We start from the raw sequence: 25,340 nt of genomic DNA, 5'->3' as shown, positions 1-25,340 counted from the left end.
GGCTCCAAGACCTAGTATTATCATTTCAGGTTTTAGCTTTTCGGCCAAATGTGACAAACGTGAGCTCCATGACCTAGCAAATTCTTTAATAGATTCCTTGCCTGCATTGAAGCGTTTTCCATTCCAAAATTCTCTCAACACTTCATTTTGCTTATTGCTAGACCAACACTCATTAATGAAAGCTGTTTTAAATTCCGCTAGTGTTATACACTTCAACATAACATCAGCTGACCAACGCATGGTGTCACCTGTTAAATGGCTCTGAGCACTATGGGACTTAACAGCTATGGTCATCAGTCCCCTGTGTCACCTGTTAAATGGCTTCTAATAAATGAGATTTTCTCTCGTTCCAACCAAGTTGGTGGAATCACATCTTCAAAATCGTTCCAGAAATCTAGCGGGTGGATATTTTTATCTGGATCGAACTGCAAGAACTGCCAACACCTGATAAAAGCGGCGTTTGCAGCTACAACTTGTTGCATACTACCATTACCAGAAGTTACTGAAGCTACTTTACTCTCAATGTTAGCAATGTTACTACTAATATTTTCTTCTCTCATTTCAACATTATCTACTCTTTGCACAATATGAGTAGTATCAGTTTTGATTGCATCTACTTCTGCTTGACATATGTTTACTTTTATATTAACATCTTTAAACCTATCTGAGCACAGTTCAGATTCCGCCTCGATCTTTTCTGTTAACTTGTGCTCCAGCTTCGCATCTTCCATTTGGAAGTCTTTGCGAACCTCAGCAACTTCGGATTTTACTGTTTTATACATCTCAGATAACTGTTGAGCAACCTTTTTCTTAATATCCTCATGGTTGTAATAAATTTTATAATTCAAACTGTCCAGATCCTCTTTCAACTTACTGCAACCAGCCTTGAAGGTATTGTCCATTTCCTCCAATCGTTTATTAAAATTGGCTTGGCTGGCCATAATCCTGTTATTTACCTCAATTATATCAGATTTTAACTCAGCTGTCGTTCTAGCATTACTGGCTGACATTTTTGCATTACTGCTTTTGACCTCAGTTATTTCAGACTTTAATTCAGCTGTCATTCTAGCATTACTGGCTGACAATTTTGCATTACTGGCAGCTATTGCTTGTAATATAACATTTAAATCAATAGCCTCAGTATCTTTGGGTTGCTCACTAGCTGGCTTTTTATCACACTCAGGTGACGAAAAACTAGCTCCAATACCAGAATCATCAAAACGAAATGAAACTTCTGATTGATCAGTCATATCTAACTTATCCTTTTTAAACTCTACCACCTCTGATGACTGTTTCGTTTTTAACTCATCAGATAAACTGTCATGCAATAAATTAACAATTTCTGATTTTTGCTTTACTACAGGGGTCTCTATTATTGAATCATTGCCCCTTTTCACACTACTGTCAGGAGACAATACTTCATATTTCACTTTAACATTACTATTTTCATGCATATTTAGACTTGAACCGTTGTCTGGATTTACAGTTCCCTAAACAGACATAGGTTCTGATTTAAGTTTAACGTCAGTTTCTTCTGGCGGTTCCATTGCCGACAGTCTTTTAGTGCAGGTTAGTAAAAATTTTAACAGCTTTTCACTTAACTTAGTTCCTTCTGCACAACGTATGGCGTTGCCGGCACGGCGTACCAGGATTACTGATGTGACGCGGCGCGTTGAACCGCAGACGGCACTTCAACGGCTGCTGTGTGTTTGCGTGGCCCGCAACTGCAGGCACGGCTCCGGTTGCTCCGGCGGACAACTGCGGTGAGGCGAAACTGGCTTCTCGCGGTGCTGGCAGCGCCGCTAGACTCAGTGCCAGCTCCGTCAATCCAGATGCGTTGTTAATCCAATGGCGTCGTCCACATACACACGTAACACTGTCTATCACTGTTCCCTTGCTCAGTTGTGTGTCACATTTCACTTCCGAATCTGAATATTTAAAAATCACTTTCACTTTTACTCAGTTTGTTTCCCGGCCGAAGCACCAATTGTTGGGCGGCTGGTGGATTAATTGTTGTTACGTATATTGTTTGGTTTGTAATGTAGAAAAGATGCATTTCCCGGCCGATGCACCAATTGTGGGGCGGCTGGTGGAATTAATTGCTATATATAAAATGTTTTGTTTTTCCCGCCCGATTAGCAACATTTGTGGGGCGGCTGGTGGAAATTGTAGTTATTTATTTGTAGAATGTTTTGTAATGTAGAAAAGATGCATTTCCCGGCCGATTAACCATATGTGGGGCAGCACATGGAATTAATTGTTATATAAATGTTCCTATTATTTATGCTGTCTTTTGCCGTTCTCAACACTGGCTCTCTAACTACAATATTGGCAACCAGAAAGTGATTAGCAAAATGTGAAGCCTGTAATTAGAATTCATAGTGCCCACTTCATCTGAGAAATACACTTATAGCTACAGCTTATAGCTCTGAGGAATTAGGAGATTGTCTGGGATTCATAATCAAAAACGATTCTCTAAAAATGTTCACTATATTCGGAAAGTCACAGACCAAAAAGAATCCACACAATCCAACTAACAGAGCAGTTCAGAGTCTAATGCGCTGATACAACTATAACTGTTCAAATTAAATGTTTAAGCGAATGCTCGCCATAATTTGATGATAAAGTTCAACAAACGCCACGCTAAATAATGGTAGAATGTCTGTCCTGCGGCGGCACATGAAAATACGACATACACAAACTGAAGTTAGATCATTAAAGTCATCCCAGAATTAACACTTCTCTCAAAAACGATTTCATGGTTACGCGTATCCCGAGTAACTTATTACGGCATCCGAGGCTGTTTATAGCAATGATACCAACGCGACGCAACTCCCGACACAGATGGTGCGCTAATCAGCGTCTGGAGAGAACTGGGGCCTTACTTCCTCACGCAGCGTTCTTATATATAAAGCCGTGGTGCTGATGGTTAAGGGAACGCCTGATCAAATCGGTTCTCCCTACTAGCCGCTGCGCTAGTAATGCACCACTTCAAGTTATTGAATAAATCATCGCTTCCTTTGCTGATGGCCGATGAAGCTCTCAATTTAAATGTGCATTCAGCACACAGGTAAGTAATCATAATAAAAGTCTGACGTGGCTAAGTCAATTATTTTGGGCGAGAGAATTAATTTAATTACACTACACGCAGTAGACGAGCTCTGAACTTGCCCTTTGGAGATATGCTATCGCTATAGTTTTATAGTTATTCAGTTGAAACTTCTCACATCTTTATGATTATAGTGGATCTCCCTTCTACTTAAATTTAAACATTCTAGCTTTATTTATTCGCCTACTTAATCTATCTTGCTTCCTTAATTTCTAAGTAAAAAACCAGAAAATTATGAATGTCAACTAAAATTTTAATTTGTGAGATCCAGAATACTGTTTCTACTAAATTATTATGAAAAAGGAATCTAAATATAAATTTTTAAGTTTCTAGCTCTTTTCTGTTGCGCCAATGATTTTTACAGAAAAACGTCCAAATTTTGAAAATGGTTAGTTATTGAACAGATATTCAACTCATATTGATTTAGTATTACTCCTGACATGCTAGAACCATTTCAGGTTATATACTTGATTTTTAAAATATTGCGCAACATTTATGACGTCAGAGCTAGTTACAGCAGACTAGGCTGGCACACAATAGAAAGACTGATGTGAATTTTATACAGCGTGAGTAGGCTTCTTCCCTACAGTGTCTACTGCATATGCTGCAGAAAATTTCCAATACACAAGAGCTGCCTGTGGTGCACAAAATAGGAGCTAAGAAGCAACAGGGCCAGGAAAATTTTATGATACCACCACCACCATTCCCAGTATTTGACTGAAAACATGAAGTCTGGCAGAATTATATCTCCTCACAGGAACAATGTTTCATCACACATCAAGTATCAGGTGATAATAAGCACAAAGCTTTCCTTATTAATAATACTGATCACTATATGTTCATATCAGTTCAAAAAATTATGTCCAGAAGATGACCCAGTGACTCTGTCAGATTCAGAAATTGAAGATAAATTAGAATCATATTCTGAGGCTTAAATACATTTTGCATAATTTTTCACAATTATGGGGCTTAACGAGAGAGTGTAAATTTCAGTGTGGGTGGAAATGAAAAGTAAAAGAAATCATATGCAGGTTCTCTCATTCAAAATATACTGATATGCATTTGCAAATTAAAGAAAGTCTGTCTTAGCTTAACTAATACATCTTTGCAAGACTGCCTGGCATTCATTTGAGCACTTAAGCTGATGCAAGTATCTGTTGATGTGCTCCAGGACACAGACGATACTGTGTTTATGCTGCTGAGCCAACCAGTGCCACCACACAACTTGTCCGGCCATATACACAAGTCACAGGATGGAATCAACATTACATGAAAAGATTCTTTCATGCTAAATTACAGTCTTGTGCATGCTATGGAGTTAATGACAAGCAAGAAAATTGCCCAGATCAAAAGTTTGTAACACTAAACAAGTGAGTCAATGAAATAAGACACTCAGACATACAAAAGAGATTCAAAATAAAAATTCAAATGATTTTCAGAATGAACATGAATAAAACAATAAATTTTCATGTATGAAACATAACAAAAATGTGATCTTTTCAGTGAATGATAACTTCATGTTAACACAGTAGCATTTCAATTATAAACTGACACAGGCTCATCAAATTTTTTAATTAATCTACAAGTTCAGAATTTGTCAGTTTGTTACAGAGGCCATCAGACTCCAGTTAATGGTCCATTTATTATGGACGAGCAACCCATCCCAGCTTCGCATAGGTAGCACAAAGTATCTACAGCCAGACCACTTGCCTGCCCCAGTGGTAACTTTTTTACAGAGCACTCCATGGAGCTATGATAAAAAAAATGAGAGAACAATGTTTGGTAGCTGAATATCTTCACGTACACACATTCTCCGCAACCCACTGTATGGTGTATGGTGGATGGTATCATATATCACTACTTGTTATTTGCTTTTTCTGTTCCACTGAGGGAATAGCAACTCTCTATATGAACCCTAATTTTTAGTATCTTATCTTCATGGTTCTTATGCGAAATGTGTGTGGGTGGTAGTAGGATTGTAGTCAGTATGATATCACCACTTTTGTATAAATTAGATGAGCTAAGCCTGAAATGATTTAGAAAAACTTAAATCAGAATGCCCAGATAGAGCAAATGTGGACCTCCCAAATCTGAGGTCTGTGTCACTGTACACACTATAGACACCTGCAGGTGACTCCTAGACCATGACGTACTGCCATGTATTTTGCTTTCCCTAAAGGTTGTTCAGAAAACTAATTCCAGACCTGTAAGCATATTATTATGCCCCATACATGTCTTCATGTCCTCTCTTCAGTATGTCTGAAAAACTGGATCAGCATTCTTTCATAATGAGTGAGACTTTGAGCTCAAGAGATGAAGAGACATTACTATTATGCACAATGGAGCCTGGGACATGATTTTCTGGTAAGAGCAGTGCTCAGTAATCATGTTTTGTACTGTGACAGGGATTTTTCGCTGTCTGCTTCTGTTATGAACCATTACCCCAAGTCCTTTAAGTAATTATTAATGGTGGATTAAGCACTACTTATAAAGTAAGTTTTAAACAAGTGTATTGTAGTAATCTTTTCATCTCCTTGGGTGATTTATTATAACATTTTGTTCCCTGATAGAAAATATTGCTTTTTCTTTCCCTTTGGTAAATTGAAGCCCAAACTGGCTCTTGTTCCATGATTATATGTAGAACTATTAGTGAAATACTTAATAATGTTTTCCCTGATATGCACAACTGATTGAAACATGTACTCACACGGTGCAATAAGAATACTCAGTTTTTTAAATTGTTTTTTATGGTGGCTTGATTATTACTTTTAGTTATTATTCATGCAGCCCCTTTCTGCAGCTTGGAAACTGTCTGCCTGTTTTGTGCCTTTGATCCCGAGAAAAGTATCCCATAACTAAGACACACTTAGAACAGAACCCTAAGATCATAACATGCTGGTGATATCCTTTCTTCCAGTATCTTTGTATGTTCATTCCATATTGACTTACAATCAATATTTATTCCTAAAAACTCTGTGTTTGTTACATGATCTGTCAACTTATCATATGTGCTTAATATGACAGAGTTGTTTTCTTCTCCTTATGCGAAGTGCAAGCTGCTTGTTTTCTTTATGTTCAGTGTTAATTTACTACATACTGCTCCACTGTAAACATCCTTGGCCATTTCATTTGCTTTCTTTAATAGTTCTTGCTTTTTATCAGACTATGATGTAACTGTTGCTGTCATCAGCAAAGAGAACTTTGTCTTCATGTCTTGTACTCTCTGGAATGGGGTTTGTATGCTGTCTATGCACACCATTGGAATAGGCTGGAACCAAAGCCGTGTATCCTGACATCCTGGTTTTGATTCTTTAATTTCTTCTTAACTTCAAGCTCTTTTGGGGGAAGTATCGTAATTGTACTCACTGTGTAATTTGTTGTGAATGCTACAAATGGTTTAAGAAGATTTTATTGCAACTTCTCTGCAGTATCAGAGAAATAGTCATTTATAAAATTTGTCAATTCCTGATGATTTTATATTACTCTAATCCCATCTTTGATTTATGTATTATGATTAATTACCATGTTAGAAATTTACACTGTAATTACCTTCACTTTTATTCAGTATAGATGGTCATATTCCATGTCCTTTCTTATGTTTGATGCATGTGATACTTCCATTTTTCACAAAATAAATGTAGATTTTCCATTTAATCAGCATGATGATAAAATTGATAACAATAAAGATAAAAATAATTTATTAAGTAATAATGTGTAGCTTCTGTGTTATAGATTAGCAATATACAAAAAAGGATACAAGGTATGCTCTGTATCAATGAAAATCACTTTGCCACCACAATACCCATTTGCTCCTGGCATTTGTGCAGACACACATAATGTGTGGCATAACTGTGTTTTACCAGTTCGAAATTCTCCAAATGCTTCTGTAATTGCCATGGATTCTACACCTCCGCCTAAAAGTTTACTGAAAATTAGAAATATATGTGCCTCTTATTCTCAGCAGCAATAAAAATGATTCAACAAAATAATTTCTGTGACTTTAAGATTGGCCTCTAAGAATTAAGCGCAGTTGGTATCTTACATATTTACTCACTCTAATTCCTGGCTTCCTGTGCTTACTCGAAAAACATATTTTCGCCTATCACTAACTTCTAGTGCTGTCAGAAACCCCATCCCTGTGCCAATCTTACAACATGCTTCTTTGATTTTGTCAACTTTAGCCTCTGAGAAACCTTTAATGCCACATAATTTTTTGCGAGTGCACATCTGAATCCCCTTTATTGTGCATATTCCAGAAGATTTAAGCTTCTTTATGTCTGCTACATTCTAAAAACAGAAGAAAAGAACAGTGTTTATTGATGTAATGTAGAACGTGACTGGCTTTGCACAATTATTCCATTACTAATACACATACTGTTTCACAACTGAATCCACACATAACATAATCACTGTTAAAATACTACTAAAACTCATTCCACATTTTGAGATCATTGACTTACGTTTTCTAGTTAATGTTGACAAATCATTAGGTGCTACTACATTAGTTCCACACAGTTTGTATGACTGCCACTGAGAGTTAGAATTAACACAAGTTTTGACTTGGTGTAGGGAGGTGATCTAAATTAAAGCTGGCTGCTGCTACAGTTGAAAGCTACTTCTGTCAGGTAGATACATTAAATTATGAAGGAAATGCAGTACAGGATAGAGTGTACCCACATGCAGTACAATGAGCACCAAACAAATAAACTTCATAGGTTTCTGGCCAGGTGACTTGGCAAAAATCATGTGATAATACGATGAGTGTAGCTCCCATCATCTTCAGACTTGGAAAAGTGTACGTGCAGTCTTGTACTTGTCTTTGTATTACTTGTCCCTTGATAAGGAACTTTCAACAGGTACATGGGAGTTGTTAGATACCACTTCAGACATTGACAGGGGGCTGCATAAACAAAGACATAATACAAGACAATGAGGCAAATGTCAACTGGGGTGAAGTGGGGCACTAAAGGTGAAGTGCAACAGCTTGAATTTTCTGCCTTTTTTGTGTTGCATGGATTTGATTTCAAGTTTATTTTGATGCTCATCTGTCCCCATAAATTATTAAATGAGGTTATGTACAGACACACATGCAGCATAATCAACTATTTTGTTCGTCAAGTGGTTAAAACAACGACTGTTAAGTGCTTTGTAAAGTTCTGTTCAAACCTACTTCACTGTGTAAAAGTAAAAAGCATTATAAACATTAGTACAATTGCATATATAGTGCTGTAACTTGTAAGGTGATTTGCTACAGTATTACAATAGTCTATTGTCAATAGCTGTTCTCACATAGTCATTTTTTCAGAAATTGTAAGTTCATGGGGTGAAATGGACCTTCATGCAAATCCACAAAAAATGTCATGAAGAGAACGTAATTAACGCTGTTTCAGAATTTAAAAGAACAGACAAAAGTGTAAGGTATATTGCTGAAAAATATCAAGTATCAAAATGACTCTGCACACAGACTGTTTAAGGAAACATTACACAGAAATTCGGTCATCAGATAATATTGACTGAAGAAGATGAGCAAATGAATTTTGATGAGATTTTACTATGGGGTGATTGGGGATTCCCATTCCAAACAAATGATGTCAGTGATTCAGTGCAGGAGGATTTGAACAGGCAAGGGCATGTGGTGAAAAAATTCATACAACAGGGCTGGAATTTGTTGGATCAGAAATCTCTTCAATCAATATGAAGTGCTTAGCACATGTCTGTGTGAGAATGAAAAGAGCATCTGAGTAGAACCAGCAGCCCTGTCATAAGCAAAAGCAGGAAACCTTTGCTGTCTCCAGGAAACAGCATCACCCCCAAAAGCAGAGTGCAAATTCAGACTTATTGGATGGCTAAAGAAAGAATAGCAAGAAGCTACTATCAGTCAGCAAAATTCCTTCAGAATTGCTGCAAAAGCCTGGAATAAATGACAGTGCTGTCCATAATGAGGTCATCTCGCATGAACCATTGGAAGAATGAGACAATGATTTTGTAATTGTGGTGTTCATCACACAGGAAGGCATGAGAGAGCAGTTTTATGTTGGTGATGTATTTTTGCAACATCCAATAGCAGTGAAGGTTTTCAGGAAAAAGGAAGGCAAGAAGGCAGTCTTCTTTCACTTCCTTGATGTTGTGGACCATGTTGATGTGCAATACAGGGATATTGTGGTAAGACAAATAAAGCACGTAGAAAAGAGGTGTCCTTACAACTTTCCACCTTTAAAGGAACATACTGATTTCATATAAGTTTGGCAGAGAACAGAAATTGTCTAAACCTACAAACCAAAATAAGTGTTTCCTCCTCTAATGAATTGTTTCCTCCTCTGCTGCCTATGTATTTTGTGCCTTTTTGGTTCGTTAAACTTATTGTTTTCTTTAAACAATATTCTAGTTTATTTTCTGCCTCTGTATTAAACAAAAAATACTTAGGGACTAAACAGTAGAGCCTCTGACTTTCCTCATAAACTTAGCTAGGGAAGAAGGAATATTACCAACATGTTTAAAAAAAGAGTAAAGTAATCCCTGTTTTCAAAGGAGGCAGCAAGGAAGACCAGGGAATTAATGACCAATAACTGTTACAGGTGTCTTACTAGGAAGTCTAATGACAGACATAATACAAATTTTATAGAAAAATGCAGTACTTTGAATGATGCCCGGCATGGGTGTAGGAAGGGTAGATTCACTAATAAAAGCTGAATTTGTAGCATGTGTAACTAAGGCACCAGACCACAAAAGAAAGTTTGTGGTATGTTCCTTGACCTTTCAAAAGCTTTTCATGATGTATGCCACAACATATTATTAGAAAAGTGTAAGTGCTATGGTAACAGGGGAAAGCAGCCGATATCATAAAATAATTCATGGAAAAGAAAACATTGTGTAGAAAAAAAAATGTGAATAATACTATTAAAAATGTCTACTCAAATCCTGAATTTGTTAAATATGGAGGTGCCTCAAAGATCAGTGCTTGGCCCACTACTTTTTTTTAATTTTGTATGTAAATGATATGCCCAAAACAGTAGGGCAAATGCTGCCATGTTTGCAGATGGCACTTAATTTATTGTAAGAATTTGTTTCATCAGAGGACTTACAAAAGCGAGCTTCTCTAAATATGGCAGACTGATACAATCATTTCAGAGGAAATAATCTTTTTATAAATGTGAAGAAAATCACATACATGCAGGTACATGCAAACAAAACATTTAACTTGAACAATATTACTGTTAAGGTTGGGGACTTTGATCTAAAACAGACAGAAACTTATGAATTCCTGGGTGTGACAGTGGTAGGTACTTGACATGGGAGAAGCACATAACAAACATTTGTGACAATGTGGGTTCAAGTATATTTCTAATGACAAGAATGTCAAGGACAATAAACACACAAACATTGCTAACAATGTACTATGTGCTGGTTAGTAGGATAAATTTATTGGAGTCCTCTAACTTACTGTAGTACTCTGCTCTGTCCAAGACAAAATGAAATTCAGTATGGAAGTTGAATAAGGTGGCTGCCTCCTATTTCTTGACTTTTGTTCAAGATGCAAGATTGCACATTAGGTAACTTTGTACACTGGAAACTGACACCTGTGGATCTGTATTTGCATGCATCTAAATTCAGTCACCCAGCCAATTGTAACACTGTTTTGAACACTTCTTTCCAAAACACTTGGGCCATACATGATCACAAACAGTTACCTATACCTCAGAGGGATTTTCCAAAGGAATGGTTACAGTCATACACAAATTAAGAAGACAATGCAAACAATGTGTGATACATTAATAATGCAAAAAGAGACCAAGCTACTTGTGTTTCTCTCATGTGTGGCCCCATCAACAGCAAACATTGCAAAGCTTCTGAAGAAACAAAATATTTTTACAACCACTGCAGAAGAATAGAGATTTAGCTTATCAATAATGTAGGAAAAGATAGATCATTACTTACGGTAAAGATGACACATTGAGTTTCAGACAGTTACAAGTAAAAGATACTTACACTTAAGCTTTCAGCCACAGCCTTCATCAGAAGAAGAAAGAGATGCACATACCATTCATTCACACAAGCAAGCACACCTCACACACACGACAGGTAACTCTGGCAGCTGGGACCAGAATGCAACTGTCACATGGAAAGCAATCTGAAGATGGTGGGGAAGGGTAAAGGGGAGCAGTGTATGGGTGGGGAGAGAGAGGAGTGCTGTCTGCCAGCATGTGGAGGGACTAGCTGCCAACAGGCACAGTGTCCGGAGTTTGTGTGGCAAGGAGGTAGGGAAAATGAAGCAAGAAAGGATAGAAGTGAAGAAAGATGGCCAGGTGTATTGTTAGAAGGTGGATAATAGTTGGGAGATGGAGTTAGTACAGAGGGGTAGAAATTATTGGGTGGGTGCTTTGGGGACAGTATGTTACACCAGGCTGAAACCAGAATAATTACAGGAGTGGAGAATATGTTGTAAGGATAACGCCTATCTGCGCAGTTCAGAGAAGCTGGAAGTGGAGGGGAGGATACATATAGCTTGGGTAGTGAAGTAGCCATTGAAATCAAGCATGCTATGTTCAGCTGCCTGTTGTGCCACAAGGTGGTCTACTTTGTCCTTGGCCACAGTTTGGCAGTGGCCGTTCATCCTGGTGGACAGATGCTTGGTAGTCATACCAGTATAAAAAGCTGTGCAGTGATTGCAGCAGAGCCGATATATGACATGGCTGCTTTCAGAGGTGGCCCAGCCTTTGATGGGGTAGGATGAGTCTGTGACAGGATGAGAATAGGAAATGCTGGGTGGATGGATTGGGCAAAACTTGCACCTGGGTCTTCCACAGGGATATGATCCTTGTGGCAAGTGGCTGGAATTGGGAATGGCATGGGGATGGACTAGGATGTTGTGGAGGTTGGCTAGGTGAGAGAACATCACTTCAGGAGGGGTGGGAAGTATATCGGGTAGGATGACCCTCATTTCAGGGCATGATGAGAGATGATCAAAGCCCTGGCAAAGGATGTGGTTCAGCTGTTTCAGTCTGCAGTGGTTTTGAGTGATGAAGGGGGCACTCATTTGTGGCTCATTCTTGGGGTGGTGAGAGGATTGGTGTGTGAGGGGAAATGGCATGGGAGATCTGTTTGCGAACCAGGTCTGGTGCATAGTGTGTGTCTGAAGGATCCAGTGAGTTTGCATTCACCTGGTGTCTACAGAATTCAGTGAGTGAGTGGGCTGATTTACACTGAGTGTACACAACCCTGTTTTGCAGCACAGGTATGTTTGCCTTGGCCAGAAAGGTAAATCAGTAATTGCTGAACAGAGCATGGATAAAAGCTGTATGTTTGAGTTTGAGTGGATTGGAGTGCTATGCGTGGCCATTTGAGTTTGGAACATTGTAATAGAGAAAAACATCAAAATTAGGACCTATGATGGCCTCAAAAACAGCGCTGAGACTACCAATTGTGCTCTGTTTGTAACCAGTTACTAATGGCAGTATGCTGCAAGCAATCCCAGTCAAAAAACATCAAGATGGCACGACTGACCAATCATGCTGGCTTAAGTGCAGCAACATTATTCTTTGGCACTGGGAGGGGATGATGGTGAATTGAGAATGATCTGGGAATATTGTAGGATCTTGTAAGGGCTCTAAAGAAACTAGATTATCAAGGCAAAACAGCCAAAAATCTTGAACAGCACATAGTTTAATAGAGGCGTGGCTTTGGTATAGATCTAAATTCACATATTCCAGCACATGGTAGCACTGATTCATTTATTCATTCATGCATTAACTCATCTGTCTCATGCCATGCAGCCCATCATGAATCAGTCAAGGAATACATTTAAAAAGTTAATCATTAATCAGCTAGCAACAATAGTAATTATAAAACACTATAGTTAAACTGTTAAAAACTGTTTCTGCTGAATTTAAGCTACATTTAACAACATGAAAGTAACAAAAATAACAATAACTTGAAAAAGAAGCTACTGCTTCCTCAGCTATATTAAATACAAGGTGTTCCATGTATCTGATGACAGCACATACAGGGTCATGTCTGCCGGCCTCTGGTGCCACACAGGCTGGTCAAATGGGATACCACGTATTCCTGTTAATGCCATGCTACTTGTCTTTTGGACAGTGTCATTTGAGCAGTGGAACAAACACTGTGAGTGTAGCAGTGAAGTCTGCTAACACAACAATGCAAGACCAAAGTATTCCATTCTACAGCGAGTGTCCATTTACAATTTGTATATGCATACAAAGTCCGCTCACAGTGTCTGGAGATTGTTTGAACAGAAGTTTACAGGTATTTGAGTTGTGATACAATCCATAAATTAGTGAATAAATATTATGAAACAGGAAATGTTCATAACACAAAGCATAAATGATAATGTATAGTGCTCACAGAAGCTTGCATCGATGACGCTGCATGCTGCCTCAAAAATTCCCCTAAAATGTCTCTTAAATGTCTTTCACAGCAAATGCAAATTTCTTGCACATCTGTTAAAAGAGCTACTAGGGCTAAGGCCCTATAAAGTAGCTGTAGTGCAAGAACTTAAACCTGCTGATCCTGCACAAAGAGTTAGGTTTTGCAAATGGGTATTTAGACAAGTGCGTGATGGTGGAACAGATCCTTACCTCCTTCTGTTTTCAGATGAGGCCTGGCTCCATTTACATGGATATGTCAATTCCTAAAACTGTTGACATTGGAGTGCTTAAAGATCATTCTGTTCCATGAGGAACCCCTTCATCATCAGAAAATATGAGTGTGGTGTGAAGTTAGTGGTGACAGAGTAATAGGCCCAATTTTTTTGATGACACAGTTAACAGCGAAAGATATGTGCAAAACATTTTGCAACCATTTTTCAATGAACTGAGTGAAAGAGAATGAAGCTTCACATTTTTGAACAGGATTTGGCATGGGCTCACACAGCCAATGTTTCTTTGCATGCAATTCACAATGTGCTCCATGGTAGAATCATTAGTAACAATATGTTGGCCACTCAAACTCCCAATTTAACCATGTGTGATTTCTATTTGTGGGAAGCAATAAAGGATAAAGTGTGCACAACAAATCGGTACACATTACATGAACTCAAAGATAATGTCCACAAGTCAACTGATTCAATTTCTCAAAGAGAATTACATTGTGGGAGAATAATTTCTCGAGTAAATGTCAGAAATGCACAGAAAACAATGGCAGGCAGTTACAGCATTTCCTTACATGATTGGGTGAGTACAAAATTTAGTACTCCAGTAGCAGGTGGGCGACATAGCATCTGATTTACCAGACAATGGAGCACTCACTGCCCACCATCTACCGTGCTGTGGGAGCAGCCATCAGATAATTGGAACACTCTGTAGTTACTAATTATCTGCTATTGCTAGCTTAATATCTGTGTGACCACATAGACATTTAACACAGAACAACAATTATCTATGTGAAACTGTTTTTATTATTATTAATATAATAATAATGCAGTGGAAAATTAGTGTAAAAATTCAATGCTCTTTGAAGAGGCCTGCGTGCACTATGGATGCAAAGTAAGTGTTCCTACTGCTTGCTTTTGGTGAACAAATACTTTCTTTATTTTAGTTACACAGCTCAGAGGGTATGAAAGTATGAAAAATGTGACAGCTCTCTGGTATTCTATCTAACACAATGGTACAAAGTACCCTTTGCACTGCTCTGTTTACTGTCTTTCAGACTATTATGTAGATGTAGATAATGCCAGGTGTAAAACATAGCTTCTTAATTATTTTATCTGTGTATTGACCTAGTTACAGATTTTTATCCGTATAAACACCAAGGAATTTTACATACATTTTCTTTTTAGTGTATTGTTGGCTATTTCTGGCATTTTGATATTTGTTTCAAACTGTGTAATATTAGTCTTTGTGATATTAATCTTAAATCTTGATGCCTCAGTTTTTCTGTTATTATTTATGATGACGTCTGGATCTTGCTGTCCAAGGAACACAATATTTTAGCATTTGAGATGTTGTCATCATCAGGTGTGTTTATGAACTGACTGCTCATGGCCAGAGCTGCACTTCTATATCCATGAGCTCCCACCACCCTCACCTTTGCCTCCCTCTCCTTCACAACTGTCTGTAACACCATTTTAAGTTTGCAGCCAGGGATGTATTCAATGCACAATGTGCTTGATGGTACTCTGCTCTGCCTGCATCAGAAGCCAGTCTGTTGTTGTTGTTGGCAGAAATCTCTTTTAACCTCTTAACCTACATGGAGGTATGGGTATAGTAACAACAGATGTGCCACAGACCTATGTTGGTAGTGATTAACATGTACATATAAAATGAAGGTGGACATAAAACCCCTCTGCTCACACATCAGCAGTTGGTTCATCAGCACACCTGATAATGGCAACATGGTTGTTTGTCAAAATAATGTGTCTTTTGGACATCAGGATCTAGTATTACACCCATGAACTATTCTCTCATCATCAACAGCATGAAAAAATCATGTACATCTACAGAGAGGGGATTTATAACTATGTAAAGAAAATAGTTCTGTGAAGTTATGTGGTGTCTGCTGTCAGTCGCTCCTTGTCATGATATTTCTTTGGAGAGTCTTCTAGCCATATACCAAGCTCCTCTATTGAAAACATTGCAGGCTCATGCATGATATTCCAGTAACATTACTTGATTCCATGAGCCACTGCTGCAAGTCTGTGCATTATTCTGAGAGCTCTCTGTGATGGAAGTTTTCTTTATTGATATTGGATCGATTGTCTTCATTCTGTAAAACCACAAGAGAATGCTGATAACACAGAGCACAGAGTTTTCCAATCATAGAGTCCATGCACTGTCCAGATGATAACCCCCATCCTGATTGGTAAAGTTCTCAGGACACTTAGTTCAACTGATCCTTCAATGATGCAGTCCCAAAATTAGCAATAGTGGTTTGCTGGTTTAGAGAAGATGAGTATCTCACTGGTGTTCCACAATGCACTCCTAAATGGCATGTGTGGTTTGCCCTATATAAAATTTTCCACTTACACAAAATTCTGTAAACACCTGTCAGATCAAGCTCCAAGTCCTCTTTGATCAATTCCAGAATCTGAAATATGACTGTCTAAGGACCTTATTAATAAGGCAGAAGTTTCCAGGACATCACAAGGAATTCTGAAACTGGGAATATTAAGTTCCACATAGCTGATGTTCTGTTGCAATTTTATAGAACAAAGATGATAGGTCTGATATCAGCCTGCACTGTGGAGAGCATTCAGAGAAATGCACACACTTGCAGCAGATGTATATGTGCTCAAATAATACATGCACACTGTCTCCTCTTAAATATAGGAGTGTGGTCTACCTTCAGAAGTCTACAGCTGAAAAATTACCCTATTATAAGATGGAGTTTTTATCCAAATTCATAATTCTAAAAATAAAGGGTCATCTTATATTTGCAGTTTGCTGCCAATTTCAGCATTTTTATGTTCTGTAATGGATTAATGTAGGCATTGTCATATATTTACAGATCAAGTTTTGGTGGTTGAGGTCATGTGCAGATTTATTTTGAAGAATGGAGAAAGGGCTGGAGTGTGAACAGTGACACCACCCTGACTGAGAACTACCAGAGATCTCGAAAAGGTAACTTTGCTGCTAAGAGTACATTTCTCTAGTCTCACAACGATTCAACAACAGTACATTTCATTATTTGCTATTACATCATTCATTTAATCTAGTGCCTACATTTATTACTGCTAGATGTTTTATGTGGTCAACACTGTTCTGTATGTACTCCGAATTCTGAAATTTCTTCCGTGACAATCACAGTTAGACTCATCAGATATATTATTCTATGTGTGCGCATGCAGACACACACACACACACACACACACACACACACACACACACACACACACACACACACACACACACATGCTCACATGTGCATGCACATTGAAAGGGACACCCTCCTCTGACATTACTTTTCATCAACAGAAGTAGTTGATACTAGAAATATCTTTGAATTAGAATAGGTAAATTTTATCTCAGCCATTTTCCTAAAAGAATTTCGTATGATTTTGTACACGATCTATTACATTTCAGGCTAAAATCTGTAAAACGAAATTAGTTTATTTTCTTTGTTACAATTGATATGTACTGGTTCTGAATGTACAGTTGAAATTATTTTCTTTTATAAACATTTGAAATTACAAAATATTTGGCACATTTAAAATTTCTGTTATTAATTATGCAATTTAGTACTGTTTATTATGCTTATTTCTGGATTCATTTATAAAAGAGAATTTGTAAACCCTTTAGAATATTGTTAGTACTGCAGAGTGAAGTAATAGTGGGCATGCCTCCAATGTGATCAGACATGTTTTTGTTTTTCGGAAGAACAATGTAAATTTCGGCTTTGTTAATGTGAAAATTCAAAAAACAATGTGAAACAGAAAAATGTGAGAGAATAAATTATCATGAAGAAAATAAAAAATTTGTACAGGATTACTTCAAAATTATTTATGTCAATTGGAACCATGAGATCCTAAAATATCAAAATTTCAGCTTCAAGAATCAGCCCCTAGATGTGAAGAATTGGAGTCAACTATGAGAAAAGAAGATTGTAAATCTTACTCCTCTCAAAGTTTATTAAAAGAGTTAACCATAAAGACAGTGACAATCAAAAAATGATGTTAGGGAGGGGCAGATTACAACACGCACATGCATGCCTCTGCATCTAGATGCTGCTGACTGGATACATGATCCTGCATTTTGGCAGGTGCTCTAGATTGTAATAGGGGTTATGTCAGGCGGTGTGGGTAGAGGGAGAGAGAAGTGGGAGGCAGGGGGAGGGATTGGAAGTGCTTGGCTAATGGCTATACGGAAGGCAGTCAGTTTACTGGCTATGAATGCGAGAGGGAGGGGTGATAGGTGCATGGGCTAGGCATGTGATGCACAGTTTTTGGAGACAGTGAGAAGTGGCAAATGTGAAGGGACATTTGGTCCTGAATATGGGAGGGAGTGACAGGGTGGAGAAAGGAGAAACTGTTGGGTGAAGGGTGTGGGGACAGTGGATTACTGGAGATTAAGGCCAGGACAATTTTGGGAGCAGAGGATATGTTGCATGGATAACTCCCATTTCCAAAGTTCAAAGAAGCTGGTGCTGTAGGGAAGGATCAAGATGGCCTAGGTTGTGAAGCAGCCATTGAAACTGAGCTTGTTCATTCAGCTGCATCTTTATGTTCCTCGAATTTTAATGGAAAATCTCTGATGATGGTGTAGCCAAATGGTGTAATAAATAAAGACAATTTTAATATTTATCTAGATTGTTCTATTCACAATGAATGCAGACTTGTACAAGAAATTCAAGTCCTTTGTTGATAGAGGTTTTAGAAAATAGAGTGGCCACTAGTTATGCCACCTACCATAGCAAATTGGATTATATGTGGTGCAGTACTGTGTTTATGCATATCACAGGCTGCAGTCTGCACTGATCACCTTCCGATACAGCCAACTAACACAATAAACATGTTCATGTTCACAGAATGAAGAAGAACCTCAGGCATTGCACACCTGTTGGAGCACATCACCATAAATATTAATGTAAGTATATGGAAAAATTCATTCTTTTTGTTTAAGATTCTCATCAGGTTCTTTTCTTTTGGCAGTATAAGTTTCCAGTTCTTCAAGCACATCAAGATACTGTCCATTGTTTGCTCTTTGCAAAATCTCCATGTTCTTATGATTTGTTCATAAATGTGCCCCTAATGCAGTTTTACTTTGTGGAAGTGTATTTTCATTGAAGTGAGTTTCAAATGTTCAACCCATCTGCCCAATATAGTTTTGGATGTCATCATAAGTTATTGGAAGTTATCATAAGTTATCTGATAAACACTGGAATGTAAGTACTTACTCTTTCTCTTTGAGATGTTCTGCTGAATCTTGGTCCCATCCAGTTTCTTATTTTAAGTTACTTTTACTTAAGGACATTTCAATACCATCAAAAGTTGTGCCACAGTATGTTATGCTGATAAGTGTGAAAGGTCGCTACATATGTCTAACATAAAAGTAACATCAAGGATCAGAAATATGTTGGAGCTAAGGGTTTGTCATAAAATTTCACAGGGAAAGAATAGGTATTTATAGTATCAAACAATGGAAAATCCAGGATGGAATGTAACAATACTAGAGAAGAAAAGTTGCTACTCACCAGATAGCAGAGATGCTGAGTCACGATAGGCACAATAAAAAGATTCACACAATTAAAGCTTTCGGCCATTAAGGCCTTTGTCAGCAGTAGACACACACACACACACACACACACACACACACACACACACACACACACACACACACACACTCACAGCTCTCTGAGATTGCAGATGTGTGTGCATGTATGTATGTGTGTCTACTGCTGACAAAGGCCTTAATGGCTGAAAGCTTTAATTGTGTGAATCTTTTTATTGTGCCTATCGCGACTCAGCATCTCTGCTATGTGGTGAGTAGCAATTTTCCTTCTGTGGTATTATTTATAGTATCATGCTTATAAGATAACATGTGACACGTGATGAATACCAAAAGAACTGTATTGGACAGATGAACAGAATATTTAAAACTTGCTACAATGGGCATATACTGACGAAAAGTAAAACTGCATTAGGTTCACATAAATCAACAAATAACCATCAAATCACTAGTACTGACAATAACATGGAGATTTTGCACAGAACAAACATGAGACTGTATCTTGACATGCTTGAAGAATTAGAAATTGGTACTATCAAAAGAAAAGAACCTGACAAGAATCTTAATAAACAGGATGAATTTTCCCATGATGTTTATGTGGTATCTGTTCTGTCAGGACATGTCTGAAAGAACAGACACTATTTTGATCCTGCAGCCATTGATTTCAATCAATGCCCACTTGCAGCCAAATGTCTGTAGCTCCTTTGTGTCTTTCCCATAATGCTTACTTAAATATCTATGATTATGTGCTCCAGTAGGTGTGTGATGCCTGATGTTCTTCCTCATTCCAGAAACATTAATGTGTTTATCTCATGTTAGCTGGCCATGTTGGAAGGTGGCTGGAGCAAGTTGCAGCATATGACTTACATAAACACACTACTACATCTCTTGCCACGCAACAAGTTATGGTAGGTGGTGTACTCTAGAGGTCACACTGTTTTCTTAAACTATCATAACTTAACATCTTTGTTAATTTGTAGTAATTGTTTCCTAAAGGTTATAGTTATTTTTGTAACTATATTCCTTTCTTCCTATAGCAGTAAGAATTCTCAGAGCATTTTTAATTTTATTTTTTAAAATGAAGGCAAATTCCTAAAGTTTACTTTCATGGATGGAGGATTTGAGATATGCAAATTAGGTATGTTTGTTAATTTTGCACTGTCTTTTAAAATATACAAACAAGAACAAAAATGTATGATGCAGAGTGTAATGTGAGGTAATTTACTTCATTTGTTGTTTTCTGTAATGCACTCGTTCGTGTTGAAATGTATTACATTAACATATCATTTAAACCTTAATATTTATTAATGATTTTCATTTTACTTTGTAATGAGGGAATCTTTTTTAAAATGCTTCAATGTATTATGATGTATGTATGCACACATAATGTGACTATATGGAATTTTTTCCCATGACATCGTTGTATTCCATATTAGCTTTACACAACAGTTGTGTACTACAGTTACTGCCAACAAAATGCAGTTGGCAGTAGGTACATGTGGATTCATAATATTCTGTTATTATTTGTAAAACCTTATACATCACAAACATACACACATCTGCCCAAACTCTTTGCCTTTACAAATGTCTGCTTGTGTCTGTGTATGTGCGGATGGATATGTGTGTGTGTGCGAGTGTATACCTGTCCTTTTTTCCCCCTAAGGTATGTCTTTCCGCTCCCAGGATTGGAATGACTTCTTACCCTCTCCCTTAAACCCACATCCTTTCGTCTTTCCCTCTCCTTCCCTCTTTCCTGATGAAGCAACCATTGGTTGCGAAAGCTTGAATTTTGTGTGTATGTTTGTGTTTGTTTGTGTGTCTATCGACCTGCCAGCGCTTTCGTTTGGTAAGTCACATCATCTTATACATAGTCTTTGTAATACACTCTTTTAATTTTTATTGTTGCCTTTTTTCTTGTTCCAATGTAGATCTGAAGAGGGTCTGCAGAACAGACTGAAAACAGTAGTTGGTAGTAAAAAGTTGTGAAGCAGGCGGCGTCTGTTTATTAATTATTCCATCAAGAAAGTTGTTCACCCTCTCACAGCAGACACAGCAAGGTACAAGAACTGCACCACAGAAAAATAACGTTTTGCCTTTCAAGAGTGCAGCCCTCTGTTAGATGTGAGTATTCTAGTGCTCAAAGTATATAAAAGTAATGGTACATTGCTCATGCCACAGAAGGGCTACATAAATAAGGTTAATATCTTATAATATGACTCAGTGTATAACAGGATTGACAAGGATCTCACTAACCTTGTAATGAAGAAAAGTTTTGGTACTTTTGATTACCAGTTCTCTGTCTGACGGGAGATTACCACGTGACAGAGACCACATAGATCAGTTCCACCTATGTTGAATGGGCTTCAGAGAGTCACAAATGAGGCATGCCTTTACAACAGACTGTGAGCAATATTAGAGCATCTCCTGATAGCAGGGCTGGCAGGAAATCTGCATACTTTCTGGTCACAGTGTCCACACTTAGCATATGTGTAAATAGGGAAATGGTACTGTCACTGCTCATTTAGCATATGTCTCTAAGCACAGATGTCACTGCTTCACTTTACCCAGTAGGTCAGATACACTGTACCTGGGGCACTCTCATCTCTTTTCAAAATGTGTAATGCAATCGTGGGAAGATATCATGTTATTCCACCGTGCTATCAACAAATGTCGCAGTTCTAAAACATAACGTAAAAACAAATTTGCATAAATATGCCAGATTGGTTTTGCTGCCCCCATCAGGTACCCAAATACCCTTCATGGCAAGGGTATCAAAAATGTCTCTCAATGATTAAATGATAATTTTTAAGCATGTAAGTGTACCTTGAACAACCAGTTTAATATCAAATTTTTCAAATAACAATGTTTGCGATGTTATATGGAGCAGGATGAGGCACAGTTAGTAAATAACAATTTTCCTCTCTGTGGGACACCACCTTGATGAAGCACTGTCCGTGCGGGTGGAGAGGCTTGTGTATCTGCATGAAGCTGAGGGCTATGCCGAAAGTAGAGGACCTACTGCCGGAAAGGCCTCAGCCAATGGATTAGACTAAGAGTGTCCCACAATGTCCCATCTTCCCTATCCACTCCTAGTCCTGCCCAATTCCCTTTCCCAACCCAAGGTGTGACACAATCCGTGCCGAGGGGTGCATGGCACATGGGAAGATGTCGCAAATGGAGCCTCAGGGATACTGGGCGACCTCCCTGAGTAAGTAGCCTTACACCACATGGGGTATTCATGGTGTGGACCGTGTAGATCCCCAGATCTTGTGGGACCAATATGGACATGGTTAAAGAAAATAAAGAAAAACAAACTAAGGGACAAACTGAGACATCAAAGACACCCAAACATCGGGTTCAGGGTCGATGGAAGGCATTCCCACTACTGAATCAGGGTCTAGACGTGAGCCAGAAGTGGGAACAGTAACCGAGGAGTTGGATCAGATCAAGATTAAAGCCTTGTCTGGGGCCCAGAGGAGGAAACTACTCAGGGAACAGAGGAGAAAGAAGGGAAAGAATGGCTTCCTAAAGACAAGTGGAGAGAATTAAAGGGACTTGAACCTAAGACCCCCAAGAAAAAATTGTCTCAGGTTGAAGGGGATACGCAGACCCCACAATGTCAAAGACAGGCAGCAAGAGGATAAGGGAGGAATCTAACACTCCCTCCTCACTGAATAAGCGAGCCCAGAAAAAACCAAGGCAAGAAATAGGGAAACAGACCTATAGTACTGCAGTCTCAGTTCTTAAGATGGCAGTTATCCAGGAAGGCTATCCATTGGTGGCCATCACCTCACAGTAGGAGGAATCTGTACAGATGGCCCTCTTTGGAAAGATTGGGGGATGCGGGAGGGGGGAGGGGGGAGGGGGGAGGGGCACGCTGGTCCAGGACCCAACTTCAGGAGAGTCTATCTAGATCATGGTGCCCTCCTTTTTGTCTGTGAGGGGGTGCACATGGTGGAATGGTTTAAGGACAAGGTGCCCATGATATCCCCGTGAGAAGATGTGAAGCTGCTAGTCAAGACAGCAGCGGAACGCCTTAAGAGTGCAAAGGTATCAATATGGGTACCAAAGATCCTTAAGGATGTCTCTACTAAGACTCTGTTTGAGAAAATAGGGGCTCAGAACCGAAAGTCTTGACAGAAGACAGAGAGTGATCAACCAGAAGGTTGTACCGGAAGGACGAACCCTGGCAGTGGAGGTCAGAGAGAAGTCCCTGAAGGTGATGCGAGAGCAGGACCTTAAATTGTTTTTAGGGTTCTCGCAGGTCACCGTCAGGGTTCTCAAAGACATTGATGGCAGCAAGACAGAAACTGGTGGTGCTGCAGATTAATCTGCAGCACAGTAAAGGGGCCTCTGCTGCCCTGAGCCTCTGCCTGGGGAGGCAGGAAATATATGTGGCCCTGATACAAGAACCCTACTTATATAAAGGGGGCGTATCAGGCCTTGGTGGCACTGGAGGTAAGCTGATTTATGCTAGAAATCTAAGAAACTTCTGAACATGCATCTGTGTTAGAAATGGAATTTCTTTCATGCCAATGATGGATTTCTGCTCCAGGGATCTAGTGACCATTAAAATGCAGCAATGTGAGGAAGGTATCATGAGGGAAATTATTTTGGCCTCAGCATATCTTCCTTATGAAGACAGCTCTCCTCCTCCTTTGGAGATGAGGGGACTGGTAGAGGCTTGCCATTGGAAAGGTAATCAACTGCTGGTGGGATGCAACACCAATGGCCACAACCTAGTGTGGGGCAGGAAGGACACCAACAGTAGAGGTGAGTACCTTCTTGAATTTCTTTTAGCTAACAACTTGGAGGTCCTGAACAGGGGCAATGAAAGTACATTCAGGAATAGCAGAAGGGAACTTTTGGTTCCATGATGATGGGCAGCTATGTCAGACAATGGCACGTGGTGTTAGAGCCAACCTCATCGGACCACATGTATATTAAATTCAAGATTGAAATGGGAATCAGACTGACCATGATCTATAGGAATCCCAGTAAAACAGACTGGGAGACATATAGAAGGGACCTTGACTTAGGCTTATTGGAAATTAAAACCTCAATAAGGAATCCAGCAGAGTCTGAGGAAGTAGCAGAGGCTGTTACCTCTGCCATAGTGGCCTCATATCAGGACAACTGCACAAATAGGAGTGTGCCTTGGTGCAATAACAACTTGGAAATTCAAAGAAAACAGGTACAAAGACTGTTTAACATTGTGAGAAGTAAAGGACAATGGGCTAAATATCGTTAGGCCCTTGTTAACTACAACATTGCAATCAGACAAGCAAAGAAAACATCCTGAAAGGCATTCTGTGAGGAAGTGGAGAAAATGGTTACTCAAGTCAGACTTCACGGAATCCTCACTAGAGTACCAATCAATCCAGGAGGTACGCTGAGGAAGGAAGATGGGGAATATACAAAGACAGCACATGGGATGCTGAAACTGCTCCTCAAAACTCACTTTCCTCAATATGCTCTGCCAGACAACACAGATCATAATGTGATCCCGGAGAGACAATGGTTCTCAGGCACTCAAAGAGAGGACTGGGAATCAGCCAAGGAGCATGTAGATTTTAATAAAATCCAGTGGGTGGTGGGAACATTCCCACTGTTCAAGTCACCTGCCCATATGGAATTTTCCCAGCTCTCCTGCAACAGGCAGGAGAGACTCTCATAAAAGTCCTATGCAGGTTATTCAGGGTTAGCCTAGCAGTAGGGATCATTCCCAATGCTTGGGGGGGCAGTGAAGGTTGTCTTCATTCCAAAGCCAGGGAGAATTGATCATACCAAGGCCAAGGATATGAGACCAATCAGTCTGTCCTCCTTCATTCTGAAAACATTGGAAAAACTGGTAAATGTATATGTTGGGGAGAGGAGGCTAATTAAGGCCCCTCTACATTCAGACCAACATGCATATCAACCAAGTAAATCATGTGAGACAGTTCTCCACCAACTTGTTGGGAGGCTGGAGGAAGCACTTCACTTCCAAGAAATAGCCCTCTGCATCTTCCTGGATATTGAGGGTGTCTTCAGTAACATGACCTACAATTCCA

The 25,340-nt window shown here is 39.0% G+C and overlaps 1 protein-coding gene across 1 annotated transcript in view; it reads right to left on the bottom strand.

The window, feature by feature from the left end:
- LOC124607139 (meiotic recombination protein DMC1/LIM15 homolog) overlaps window positions 1-25,340 on the bottom strand; it is a 117,997-nt gene that overhangs the window by 56,914 nt on the left and 35,743 nt on the right. The window contains exons 2-3 of the mRNA XM_047139347.1: window positions 7,164-7,396; window positions 6,867-7,034 (exon numbers count right to left, since the gene is read on the bottom strand). Coding sequence (XP_046995303.1) covers window positions 6,867-7,034; window positions 7,164-7,336 — 341 coding nt within the window. The 5' untranslated portion in view covers window positions 7,337-7,396. The remainder of the gene's footprint in view (window positions 1-6,866; window positions 7,035-7,163; window positions 7,397-25,340) is intronic.

The sequence above is a fragment of the Schistocerca americana genome, chromosome 3, assembly GCF_021461395.2.
Source record: "Schistocerca americana isolate TAMUIC-IGC-003095 chromosome 3, iqSchAmer2.1, whole genome shotgun sequence".
In the NCBI taxonomy this organism is placed as follows: Eukaryota; Metazoa; Arthropoda; class Insecta; order Orthoptera; family Acrididae; genus Schistocerca; species Schistocerca americana.
This window is presented reverse-complemented; position numbering and strand designations above follow the sequence as displayed.